Source organism: Nesoenas mayeri, assembly GCF_963082525.1.
Source record: "Nesoenas mayeri genome assembly, chromosome: 3".
NCBI classification, from domain to species: domain Eukaryota; kingdom Metazoa; phylum Chordata; class Aves; order Columbiformes; family Columbidae; genus Nesoenas; species Nesoenas mayeri.
This window is the reverse complement of record NC_137544.1, coordinates 5,900,855-5,915,039: the sequence shown is the minus strand read 5'-3', so window position 1 is coordinate 5,915,039 and position 14,185 is coordinate 5,900,855. Positions and strand designations below refer to the sequence as shown.

The 14,185-nt window shown below is 40.4% G+C and overlaps 1 protein-coding gene across 2 annotated transcripts in view; it reads left to right on the top strand.

Moving 5' to 3' along the window:
* Positions 1-13,599, top strand: part of SUPT3H (SPT3 homolog, SAGA and STAGA complex component) — a gene marked incomplete at its 5' end in the record, with an annotated part of 272,713 nt that extends 259,114 nt beyond the window's left edge. For both annotated transcript variants that reach the window (XM_080341030.1, XM_080341029.1), the window contains one exon: positions 13,526-13,599. In XM_080341030.1, coding sequence (XP_080197156.1) covers positions 13,526-13,567 — 42 coding nt within the window. In that variant the 3' untranslated portion in view covers positions 13,568-13,599. The remainder of the gene's footprint in view (positions 1-13,525) is intronic.
* Positions 13,600-14,185: the final 586 nt, after the last annotated feature.

The window sequence follows — 14,185 nt, the reverse complement described above, 5'->3', positions numbered from 1 at the left end:
AAAATAGGTCTTAGCCCTGTTGGGGTGCCTTGTATTCTTCTCCCCTTAAAATAATGATCTCGTGGGAGAGAAAATTTTCCTTCCCACCCATAAGAGAGGTGTTGAGCCCACCATCTGATGCAACATGATAATCTGCAGTAATCTCTACTAAAATACTCTATTTTTTTCGATTTCATCATTTTAGCATCTGAAGCCTTAATCTGGCTTCTCTTGACCACTTACCCCAGAGTATTTGTGCACTGCATTGGTAAAATGGTAAACTGAAGAGCCAAAATCCTCACCATAAACAGGCTGCAATGGTGGATATTCCTGCCCTGCACAATGAAAATCAGCTTGTTCCTGCACAGTACGTGCTGATGGAGGCTTCTGTGGAATATCATTTACAGCCGTGTTGTCTTTGTAGATGCCTTCTACGATGTGAGAACACTGATGAGTGGAGGGGGAAGGGGCCAACCTTCCACCTACCATATGGAAAACATCTGTAACGGGCAACATCTCTCTCTCTCTCTAAAGAAATGTGTTGCAGTTCCGTACTTTCTTCAAAGTGTTGTATAGACAAAAGGTATCAACTTGAATTTTTACCAGTGTTGGCTGTCCCATTGTCTAGAGCTGTTTACCGTAATACCAAAGTATTCTTTTAAATGAGACAGACAGCAATTTTTTACACTGTCTCACACAAAAAGAATGTAACATCAACTGGAAAAGTATAGCGTAGTCAAAGTGCTCCAAAAATAAAACAAAAGAAACAGTATCGTGCCCTTTTATTGTGGCCCCTTAACTCTAGTCCTCTGAGGAGAGTGCTGATTGATGTGAGTGATGCAACCTAAAAATTAATGTCAATTACCCAAAATAAAATGCACATAAGTAATGTTAAGGGGCTGATTTCAGTCCACAAAAGCCAGGAAATTCAGAGCTACTGTAGGGCTGAAAACCCAGATTTGACAATCCCATTTTACCAACAGCCATTCGGCTGGGGGGAAGAGGAGGAACAAAGAAAAAGGGAGTTACAGCATTACAATAAATAACGTGGCTGAGACAACAGGCTCTCTCTTTGCTGAAGTGCAGATCCACTGGGTCCCATTGTCTTTAAGACCAGGACCTGCAATGTGTTGTAGGTTTGGGGCTCAGTAACCCACCTACTGCCTTTCTGCTCTTTTTGATACAAACTTTTATTGCTTTACTAACAATAACGTTTAATGAGACCCAACTAATTCTGCATTTACAGTAATTATTTACTGTTCTTGTATTTCCAGCCATCGGAAGTGGGGGTGTTGATGTCAGCATGATTAGCGCATGTTATGTATTTGATGCAATAATTGCACATCTGAACGGGATCGACCTCGCACTCTTTGATAAATGAACATGCAGTAATCGAGCTGTTCTGGTGTCAGCATGCACACAAATCAAAATGCTCTTACTTCAAAGGAGTACTTATGAAAAAACTTTCATACAGGATTTAAATATTCCTCAATGTTATTAAAAAAATATGGGCTGCGATATCATGAAAAGCCCTTGATGGAGTTACAAGCGGGTAATCTATCTCCCTATTCGTAAGCCTGTATTTAACGACTGAACAATGGCAATCAGCCAGAAGAATCTCATGGCCCAGGCAGTTTGTTTTCAGACAAGTATCAGTTTTATAGATGTGCATATAAATGTATGTCTTCTGTAAAACTGGATACAAAAGGAAAAGACAAGACGTGGTACTGTAGAAGAGATTGCTTGATGTGATGGATCAGACCACCGAGATAATGGCATTCGTATGTCCTCGCATTTCAAAATAAGTTTTTATTAAGTAAAGAGTTCCATAGCAAGTAATGTGTATAAATGGATTTATGGAGATGGACTTTAGCATGAAAGTTCAGAGTCCACCTAGTTATTTCATTTTCTATGCAGAGTAAATATTATTGCCCCTTCCACAGACCGATCAACTTTTAGTCAATTCTAGGAAGGACATTTTGGAATTCTGTTCTCAGCAACCACCTACTGTCTCTGGGATGGGACATTTTGGCAAGAGATTAGATAGGTAAGAAATAGATCAGCAGAAAGACATTTGGAAAGATTAGAGATAAGTTGAGCCACACATTATAGAAACTAGAAGTCCATCTTGCCTTGTGAACCAGTTTTCCAACACATGAATGTGGATATGATGTCATTTAAAAAGTGTGATGTAAAAAAAAAGCCTGGCCATCCTTTGGGATCCCAAGTTTCTTGGTACATCCATGGAGCTACTAACTTGCTAGAAGCTCTTTCAAGGTGCAACAAGGTCTCTTTTGTGTACACGCTGCCTTAGGCATGAGCCTGCAAGGCTTTGAGCAGTCTTTGCATGCTGGCCAGTGTGCCATTAGCACTGTTAGTGCTCATTAGACCCCTGTCTAAATACGTGAAGAAGTCCGTCTGTCTGTCCTGCAGGTACTGCTGTTAGAAACTGCTGGGGAGAGCCCCAGGTTCTGGGGCACCTGGACCAGGCCCTGCAGCATGAGCAGTGATTCGGAGGAGATCACCCTCTTTCTGTGTCCCACATTGCTTCCTTACAAGTGAAGCCACCCACCGTCAAGCTCTTCACGTGCTCAGCACATCTCAGCGCCAAGATCCTACTTGCTGGCTGTCAGGAGATAGTGAGCATGGCCACTGTCCCACAGACGAAGTCAGGGGATCTGGTAATGATCACAGATGACCAAACATTCCTGTTACAGATTTTTTTTCCATTCTCTTAATCACTTTGCATATACTGAAGAAATCTGTTCTTAATACTACTTTATTTTCGACATCCTTGGGCTTAGATCTTGCTTGAATGGGATAAATGTGTCACTACTTTGACACGGCTGGTCAGTAGTAAAATCATAGAATAATACTGGTTGGAAGAGACCACTAAGATCATCAAGTCTAACCGTAACGTAAATCTAGCACTCAACCATGTCCCTAAGAACCTCATCTACACCTCTTCTAAACACCTTCAGGAATGGTGCCTCCACCCCTTCCTGGGCAGCCTGTTCCAATGCTTCACAACCCTTTCTGGGAATAATTTTTTCCCAATATCCAATCCTAACCTTCCTTGGCGCAACTTGAGGCCGTTTCCTCTTGTCCTATCACTTGTTACTTGGGAGCAGAGACCGACCCCCACCTCACCACAACCTCCTTTCAGGCAGTTCCAGACAGTGATAAGGTCACCCCCCAGCCTCCTTTTCTTCAGACTGAACAGCCCCAGGCCCCTGAGCTGCTCCTCATCAGACTCGTGCTCCAGATTGGATTGTTATTTAAGGGAGGAGCATCTTTCTGTGATTATCTCCAATTACAAGTAAAGTGTTAGCTGTTCAAAGACATTATCTCCTCTGCTTTGTATTTTTTACAAGCACATTCCATTCTTTGTGTAAGGAATAGGACATCTTGCATATGATTAAAGAACAGCTTTTAATTGCCTAAATTCTTGTCATTTGATGCTTCCTGTCATCAAAAATCAAGTAACTGTATCAATATATGCCTGGATTAAAATTCAAATTAGAGATGGAGCTTTGTTTTGAAGGAAAAGGGCATTTGGCTTTCATACTTCATGGACCATTTTTTAAGTTTGGATTTGATCTTGGTCTTCAGAAGTTCAGGAGGGACCAGAAAATGTATTTTGATTGAGGGTTATTTCTAATATAAATGTCATAAAACCTGGTAGTGTATAATAATTTATTCTGCTTCCAAAGTATTGTTTTAACTGGTGAAACTGCCTCAGCACTTGGATTTTTTTTCCAGCCTGTTGCAGAAATACACGTGAAAGATCGATTGGATGCCATTCTGCAGCCTAATCCTGGATAATTTATTCAGTTTTACCTGAGAGAAAGGTCCAAATATATGGTCTTCTGGTTTTAATCAGTCCAACTACAATTGATTCAACTTTTGCTTGAATAAGGAGTGAGTAAAAGCTGAACGAGAGCCTCAAGATTTGGCTCTTATTCATTAACCTCAGGGCAGACTTCATTTTGTATGATTTTTAAGCTATTAAAATGTTGGTTGGCTTCCATTCGAGCTCAGATTCCTAATATCACCAAATAATTATGTGTAGATGATGAAATGAAAAAACAGGCATGTAGTCTCCAAACGCGCACTTCAGTCTGGGTGGCTGAAACGGCTCATAACATTCAATGCATGAAAATGGGTTGGATTGACTAAATTAGCAGAATCACAAAAGGAAACCACTATAGGAAATAGTTTTACACGTGTAATCACTGGAATACTCTAGTGAATGTGTCAATCTGTACTAAATAAATATATTTGTTTATAGACATGCTCTGTATTAGCTTCCACTCTTCTGCAGCACTTTGCCAAACAAAATCCCACTAGAAGTAGGATGTTCGCACCCGAGTAGGAGTTTCTTGGATAAATATTTTTTCTATATTGAGACCAAAACCACTTCTACAAATTTCAGACTTTGATTGAAATAGTATATTTCTTTTTTTTTTTTTTTTTCTTTTTAATTCCTTCCCATCTCCTCCACTGGTAACCACTGATGCGTTACCTTAATTCCTCCTACCTCCCACCGCTCCGGTGAGCAGGCGTCCGGCTGCAGACAGAGCACATCAGTCAGCAAGGAGCACGGGTAGAAGTGGCTGCACCCAAACGCCGCCACCAGCAAAGGGCCTCGGAGCCTGAGAAAGTTTCTCTGTTTACAAACCGACTCTTTGCCTTGTGTTGTTGGTTGGGGTTTTTTATTTCCCCAGTGAAATGCTTCGTTGAATCAAAGAGAGGATAGAGATGCTATGCCCGCTGCAGAGAGCGTTCATGGGATGTTTTCGAGGGGTGGGGGAAACAAAGTACGTTGCAAAATGTCATTAGGTGCTCCTTTTCATTGTGATTTCAACAGTTTCAAGCAAAGAATGTAGGTGAACTGTCTTGTTTTGCCCAAGTAAATTTAATTGTTTTCAAAGTAATACCCGCTCCTCCTATCCAATAACTGCCAGTTTCGGCATCCGTTTCTGTACATCTGGTATTTTAGCCATTACAATGGAAGATATAATGCATTGAAAATGAAAATAATAATTATGGAATAGCTTGAAATGTTTTCAAAACACCATGCATTAGCTCTGTAATCAAGCAATCCTCAAAAAAGGTTTTCAGCGAGTGATAGTATTTCTGTTTCAAAGGCAGGGGAAACTGAAGCACAGAGACATTAAGTGGTTTGTCTGAGGCCACACAGCGAGTAAGTGTTGGAGCTGGGAGCAGAGCCCAGCCCTGGCTCCTGCCCTTGTACTCAGACGACTGTACCACACCATATTGTTTCCAAATAAATTCACTCAAAATCATATGCTGAACTCATGAGCAGCAGTGACACAGAAGGGGAATTTAACCTTTTCTGTCGCTTCCTACAGAAAAAAACAACATAAGTGTCTACAACAGTACAAGTAAACCTTAAAAAGACCAGAAAAGCCATCCTTGGAGAGAGGGAGCCACCCAGGTTATTTGCTGCTGAATTAGTCTCAGGTTGAAGGAGTTCTTTTTATTAGAGGTATATTTTCACATGGGAGTGCTGTGACTGTGCAGTTCCTGAGTCATAAACCAGAGGTTTCAGTATCTAACCATGGCTAGAGTCTTTTCTTTGTATGTCTCAGGGCTTCTAGCTTCAACTTAATTCTCAGACATAACAAAATTGCCTGCATACATTATTGCTGCCGTACAGCTACAGCGAGTTGAGACACGTCAGAAAAGGAGACGTTGGCCTCTGAGCAATTCAAAGTGTTTTGACCAGTTTGACGTAAGGTGGTAAAGTTATTAATGAATTAATTGCGATGCTCATGAAGAAATTGGAGATGCGCAGGAACCACTTCATTTCCATTGCAGTGAGGGAATTAAACTTTCCGAATAGCTCTGAGGTCCAACAGGTTGTGTCTGGTGCCTCATGGAGACCTGCTGTGTGCTTTGCCAGTAGGACGTCATGGGTAGACAGCTGTGGGCCGCAAAAATAATCAGAGGGCTGGAACACTTCTGCTATGGGGACAGGCTGAGAGAGTTGGGGTTGTTCAGTCTGGAGAAGAGAAGGCTCCAGAGAGACCTTATTGTGGCCTGTCAGTACTTAAAAGGGGCTGATAAGAAAGGTGGGGACAGGCTTGTTAGCAGGACCTGTTGCGATAGGACAAGGGTTCATGGTTTTAATCTAAAGAAGGAGAAATTCAGGCCAGACATGAGGAAGAAATGTTTTACACTGAAGGTGAAAAAACACTATCGCAGGTTGGCCAGAGAGGTGGTGGATGAACCATCCCTGGAGACATCCCAGGCCAGGCTGGACGGGGCTCTGAGCAACCTGAGCTGGTGAAGATGTCCCTGCTCATGGCAGGGGGGGCACTGGATGAGCTTTGAAGGTCCCTTCCAACCCAAACTGTTCTATGATTCTATGATTCGACCCGCAGCAATAATAACTCGCTGGGTTTCAGCTTGTTCCACAGGAGAAGCAGCGTCAGTCCAGGGAGGGTGTTGATGGAGGCCAGTTACAGCAGCCTGGAGAAGGAATTCCTCCCTCTGACCGTGAGCTGAGAGCGGTGTGCAGGTGAAGTAGGGCTCAGAAGACGAATTTCTATCAGTATGCTGAGCAGCGTCGCCTTTTTTCTGACAATTAAGGGTTTCTTGCTCTCACACAAATAAAGCCTATTAAAGTTGGTGCCAGTGATGGGAAGAACTTTGCAAAAATATGTTTGTTTTGCAAAGCTGGCTGCCAAGTATTGTTTTATAGCTCCATTTTTTCCTTCTTTCTCCACTGTTTACAGTACCCTCTGAGAAATTTAAAATTATCTCTCTCTCCCTACCAATTTAGTTCTTCTTTTCTTTTGGCAGACACTGGCACCCCACTCCCACACCCCAAATTCTTGCTGCAACAGAAGCCATGATCCTTTTGCCTTGTTTTTCTTTCTTACAATATCAACCCAGCCCTGAGAACAGTGTTTGCTAGTTAACTGCAGCATTGCAAATTTGGCAAAATGAGCTGAAGGACAGCAGTACAAGCCCTACATTTTGTTCTCCTTCCACTGGTGGTATTGCATGAAGCGTCTGAGAAATACATTTAGTCCTTGTTATTCAGAGATCCTACATTTCCATCATCCTTGGGAATGTCCTTATTGCAGAGAGCAACAATAAAAAGGTTGCATAGTTGAGATCTAGGCTATGTTCTTTAACAAACTTGGATGATATATCATGGATACATTCTTGTTCCTGGACACAACAACACAGTTTTATGTGATTATTGAGAAAGTTTGCACCGTTGGCAGATGAAAGGTAAACCAAAGCCCAGAACTGACTTCACTGGAAAGCGTTTTGTTACAGGCTATGGAAGGGTGGTTTACTGAGGTTGTGCTTTTGTCAGTGCTTGATGTTTGTGGTCGCCTACATAGACAGTGCTGGTGATCTCGGCATCTTCCTGGAGGGCAGGCACTCGTGGCGTGGAAGCTGCTGCTGTCACTGGCATCTCTCTGGGAAAAGACCTGAGGAACAAAGTTGTTTCATTTGTGTTTCTGACACCCAACTGTGGTTCCTCGTGGGCTAGCTTAAGCACAAGTGCGGTTGTGCTTCCAGAGGGACCATTACTATATGGATAAATGGGTGCAATTGGGCACGTCGGTCTGGCCTCATCATAAATGAAATCCCTGAGATTTCGTGAATACAGTGGGGCAGATCATCTGGAGCATTGTACAAGTTCATAATCTACTAAACCTGGTTGTTCATAGATAAATATTTGGGATTTGTTATTCATTATTGACCATGTACTAGACATTATATACATAAAATGTTCCCTCACCCTCTGACTAATATCAGACATCTGTGCTTTGGCTACTGATTAAAGATGGGTTTGTAGAAATGGAACCTTCAGTGCTATTGTTTTAAATTGGAGAGAGAATTATCTATTATGTTTCTTTTGTAACATGTATGTACTTTTCATAAGGAGAGTTTATATCCACACAAATTTATTTAGACCTAAACAGAAGCAACTAATTCTAAACAACATATGGATTTTCTTTTTCAAACAATGTTGCTTATACTTTGCCTCTTAAACTAATTATTATTTTAATCTCTAAATAAGCTGACACTTCTTTGCATGTGGTTTGTGTGTTCAGGCTGGGAAAAATTAGAAGAGTAACCTTTTAATCACAGAGGTTTTAATGTAGATGTTTTTTATGTACAAAGAGCTATGAATCAGTCCAGGATGACTTATTTGATATTACAGCAGGCTAATGAAATTTCAGAGTTAACATTCCCCAAATAAAATGGAAAGAAGACACGGGGAGAAAAGGAGCAGATTTAAAATTAGAGAATCTTTGTGTTTTATGCGTTCCAGGTTATTTGGAATGGAATGAAAGTTCATGCTACATCCTTTTTTCCATCCTGCCAGCCAGTGTGTGATCCAAAAATGTCTCTTATTTAAAGGGCAGGGCTCCCTCCACTGTTCTTAAATAAAGGCTTTCACTGTCTGAGATCCAGTCCTCCCCGATTTTCACAGTAACATTGTAAGACTGCATGAAAATAATTATTTAATGAAAAAAAGTTTTGCATATGATTCCCCTATCATAAGCCAGTTCAAGCCATATGGTTCGATTTACATTTATGCAAATATCAGAGAATAGAGAGTAGAATTACCAAAGGAGGAAAGGACCGTGGCATGTCACAAACAAGATGTGCCTATTTGTATTTATGTTTGCTAATGAAGTTCAGCAAGGATTTGCTCTTTGATTTGCATGTTTCTGTCTGCCATTCCCCTTTATGCATTGTAATTAAGCCACTTGCCCACACAGATATACGAGGACAACAAGAAAGGGAGGCTTCAAGCTTTAAAAATGCTGTTCTGTAACTTGCTTGTACAGGACCTATAATTCAGGATTTACCATCTTTAAGTGATACAACAGACCCGTGGTATGACATTGTGCCTTGACTTTAATGTAAGCAAAACTGCAGACTTAAACCAGTGGAGTATTTGGCCCAATAAACTTCAGTGTCTAGGATGCCCGCTGGAGATGTTTTACCCCAGGCGTTCCAAATTTTATTCCAAATAAGAATTAAACCTCAGCCCACTCAAAAAATCACAGCTGTTTCTTTCTCTTGCCAAAATTATTCTTTCTCATCATGCTACAGCTGTGAAATTAAGCACCAGTGTAAATTGTTAACTGGAAACCATTTCTAAGGTGCCTGCTCAGAGTCTTCATTTTCTCATCTGATATGTCACCTAACTGAGGAATACTCACATCTTCAGGTTTGGCTGGGACTTGTTTCTGTAAATCACAGCCATAGTACATCTTGTGTTAATAAACATGTGATTTTCTGCCCCTAAACTTGTCCTATGAACTCTTCAGCAAATTGTTTCATTTCTTGTGACCTGCTGTAGGGACAGGAGTTTTGCTGCCCTTTTCATGGAACGGTTCTGTGTAGTCCTTCATAATATGCTACCACTACAGGAGGCATGGGTCCAAAAAAGAGAGTAGAAAATGGATGATTTTTCGTGAAATTTCAGGAGTTACTTGACCAAGGACTTTTGTGACAGGTTGCCTTTTTAAGCTATTATTTTTCCCTTCTTTCACCAAACTAAGGGCACAGTGTGATCTTGCTTTTAGATGACCAACAGTAGTGAACACCGCTCATCTTTTCTGCTTCACTGTACCTCCTTTCAGACTGTTGGGAAAAAAAACGTATCTGCATTTATTAAATAATGATAGCAATCCCAGAGAGCATCTTTGTGTCAGAATCCAATGTGCTTGTATGTCATTAAGGGAGTGGAGCATCTCCCTTATGAGGAAAGGCTGAGGGAGCTGGGGCTCTTTAGCTTGGAGAAGAGGACACTGAGGGGTGACCTCATTAATGTTTACAGATATGTAAAGGGTGAGTGTCACGAGGATGGAGCCAGGCTCTTCTCGGTGACAACGAATGATAGGACAAGGGGTAATGGGTACAAACTGGAACACAAAAGATTCCACTTAAATTTGAGAAGAAATTTCTTCTCAGTGAGGGTGACAGACACTGAACAGGCTGCCCAGGGGGGTTGTGGAGTCTCCTACTCTGGAGCCATTCATACCCGCCTGGACACCTTGACCTCATCTGGGTGTTCCTGCTCCGGCAGGGGGATTGGACTGGATGAGCTTTCGAGGTCCCTTCCAATCCCTGACATTCTGTGATTCTGTGATTCTGTGATCTTGAAGGAACAACATTTTCAAGGTAAGGTTCCTATGCTATAGGCAGATAGAGGATGCTTGAGAGGCCATGAGAAGGTTCTTCATGTCATGTCTGGATGTGCTGGGGTCAGGGCTGGGAAGCAGAGGACTAAGCAGCAAAATTATTGTTCTTCTTACATAAATGGGAGCAAGAGTGGACTTGATAGGATGAAGGTCGTGTTTCTGCTTTTAATTTGGCCCAACCTCCTTAGCCTCCAGCAGCAATCTAGCCTTTCACCTGTAATGAAGTCAGAGAAGGGGATGCAAAAATCTTGTCATACGACAGCAAGGAGCAAGAAGATTTTTGATGAGAGCTAGACTGGCCACATAAAGTTATAGCAACTTTTTCACAGCATGAGATCCATTCTGGGAAGGTCAACTGTGTAATTTGTGCCACAATAGGTGATTGCTTGTGTCTAAAAGGTGGTCCCTTGACCACTCGCGCAAATAGCATGTATGGTAAGAGGCTGATGGACCTTCAATCATGGCAAAGAGTCAGGCCACAGCAGGAAAAATCAAAGCACGGGATGGTAGACAGTAAATTTTGAGAGCACGCAAAAAAATTTGGATGAAATAGACATTTTTCCCAAAAGGCCTCCAGGAGGGATTTATGTTATCTCCTGACATTGGGCTATAGCAAGACATATCGAGCAAAATGGATACATCTACAGCTTGCCATTTTAATCCCACATCAAGAGTCTGCATCATCCTCTATCTGTAATTGTGAGCCAAATAATAATATTTAAAAAAAAAAAAAATTGGATACTGCCAAAGTGGCATAAAGCACCCAAGCGTCCTTCAAATCCTTTACATTATATCAAACCACCTTAAATAATGGCCACATATATATACCATCTCTCTCGCAAGGGCCCATACACATACAAGTTTCATAAAAAGCATCTTGCTGTTTCTCTTCACAGTTCTTGGCATGTAAAGAGATGTCTTTTAGTATCAGAAATTCAGCTGTATATATCTTAAAGATATATGGTATAACTCAGAACTATGGGATGACTGTAAAATAGTTTTGCTATGCATAAAAGCATTTTAGAGGTCAACCTTTATTGTCTAGTAATGTATCAAAATAAGAATGAAGTGTTATCTTGTTATGGAATGGGATGAATCAAACTCCCTCCGAAATACTGATTTTGAAAAGGGTTACCTTGAAGCTGAGATTGAAGGTAAAGATTGTTTCTGGGTAAAATGCTTCAATTTATGACTGAATTCCGTCATAAAATATGCATATATCAGAAAGACTTTCTCTGGCTCGGGAAGGAAAAATGTGTTGTTTTCATTATTGCTGAACTTCAAAATGGCCTAGAGGAGTTTTGTTGGTCCTTTCCAAAGAAATTGAACTTCAGGCAGAGATTAAAGCAGAGGAAATTTCAACCCAAGGGCAAAATGTTTCAGAAAGTTTAAAGTATGTGAAACAGGGAGTTAAGTAGGAAATAGTTTTCGATCCTAACTATAGCCACACTAGTTACAATCTATGGCTAAATATAGACTGACAGGTGTATCCAACTTTCTGGAGGTGTTATCCTTTCTCCTCCGAAACTTCCCTCTAAAATGACCTTTTCAGGGATATAACTAACCATATAATATTGTCCATGTTGGAAAATGTTAAAACTTATTTCCCAGGTGAGCCCAGCCCAGCCCAACTTTGCTTTGCAACCAAAATTCCTTTCAGAAAGTTCAACCTTTTATCTTTCATGTGGATCCAACTTTATACTCAGGTTCGTTTATCTTCAATCAAACTGCACAATAGCCTTGAATATTTCGTTTGTGTGTTAAAGGTTGTCACTTGTGTTTTAAAGCTCTGTAAAAATATCGGGGTCAAGGAGCTAAAAACATGACTTTTGCATTGACTTCCAAATGCCAGCCATAATGGTTTGGGCAAGCTGCAGATCCAAACTCCCTTGGACTTGCTGCTTGTGGTTGTGGTAATATATTGGATCCTTTCAAAATTGTTGGCTAGTCTGGTTTTGTGCATTTCATGTTGGGATATGGAGTCTTTGGGTTTGTTTTTTATTTTGCTTGCAGCACTACTGTCATGTCTGATGACTGGCTGTGTTATACCAGAGCTAATATTCTGCTCTTTGACTTCAATGCCATATGCTGCTAGATCTCTATGTTGAAATATGGTGTTAATGTAAGGGATGCTGTAATTAACATCTTGCACATATTTCCTTTGGCCTATTCAGTATCTGTAATTGTCTCTCTGAATACGTGCTCACTGTTTTTGAAACCATTTCCTTGCAGTTCAGTATAAATGCTATTTATATACAAAGTTGTTTGAGGTTATCCTTTGCTCTTAATGATACTCTTCTAATTCTAGTTTAAGAGAGGAGAAATTGAACCTGCTGAAATTAATTAGGAAATTGGTAGAGCCACTAAAAATGGCAGTTATAAATGGCACTTCCTAAGTGCTTGAGCTTAAGAGGTACAAAATAAATCTGACGAAGCACTGACTATAATGAGGTAGATGACTATATTTTCATTTTCAAAGCTGAATGACTGCTGAAGGTGAACCAAATAAAGCAAAAGTATTTAAACTCCTTTCCTGTTTGAAGATGTCATTAATATCACCAAAAAAAAAAAAAAAGTAGCAATACATTTTTAAACTGAGAATATTCCCTTAAAATATAGGGTTTCCAGTGTCCATGGCATAAAAAGACATAGTTTCCTATATTGATTCAGAAAGAGATGTTAAAAATGCATTAAAGGTATTTTAGTGAGACAGTATCACAGGATGTTTTAAAATTATTTTCTCAGATGCTATTTAACTCTTATGCTTCTTTACCATTGAAAACACTTGATCCCAGGTTACAATATAGGGGATATGAAATTACTTTGTACTGACCAGAGGGTCTTTAAGTTTAATTTGGTTTTGCAGGGTAGGGATTATACCGGTATCTGTTTACATTCAAACTGTAAAGAAGGTTTGGAAAACTGTAATTTCAGTAATTCAGTAATTTATAGACTATTAAGATAGGTTTGAAGTGTTTCTTGAAAATAGTGAATAGAGAACTCATGCTTGTAAAGGACAAACAGCTTCGGCAGAATAGTGTCTTTTTGGCCTCATCTATTTTGCAGGCAATTAACAAAATAGGATGTTACATTTTTGCTTATCTCTCGCTCCCCTGAAACAGAGTCGCTAACCACTTGTTAACCACATTGATTTTTTAATAGACAAAGTGGTTGCTTATAGCTTTCCCACCAGAAATGTTCCGATTAAGCACACTATTAGATTGCAGCCAGAATAGCCTACAAAACAGGAAGAAAGCCTTGCCTTGCTCTCTGCCTTCTTCCCTTGTTTAAGTTGATGTGATAATTCATTACAGATTTTTCTCTTTCTTTGACAGAGTGCCTACCGCAGGAACGGCATGACTTTTCTCGCCTGCTAATATGGATGTGGCTGCAGCGACAGGAAAGACAGTGTTATATTAAGGTGATTTTCTTTTCCCCTCCATGGAAGGAAAAAAATAAAATAAAATACAAGCTCCAATGTCTCCACATACCAGTGAGTGGGCTGGTTTGTTGTGACTATCTGCCGGCCGACTCTGTCTCTTTTTCCAGCCCCCTCAATCGTTATTCTTGTTTACAAGCGGGAACGTTTAGCTAATTAATGGCAGGATGTTTGGGATAGGGTGTAGGTGGACAAGAATGCAGATCAGACAATGCTGAAGTTTGCAGGGGACTTGCTGCTGTCAGCCTCTTTCCAAAAAGCCATGTCAGTTTTATTTGTTTGTAAGTCTGTATGTTCTCCTAGAGATGTTTTGTAAAGGAGGTTGGGGCAGAAAGAGGCCAGGGATAGGCTGGGTTGTATAGGATTATATGGGTTATATAAAGGTTATATAGGTTTTCCTTGTGATTTTTACTCTTAAAAAAACCTGTTTTCAACTGTTTTCCACTGATTTCTCTCAACTAATTTTTAAGCTTTCAGACAGTGTAGCCCAGTTTAATCCAATAAGGGGCTTTTTAATGGGTGTAATACTGAGTTCAGATCCAAAGATACTCAGAAA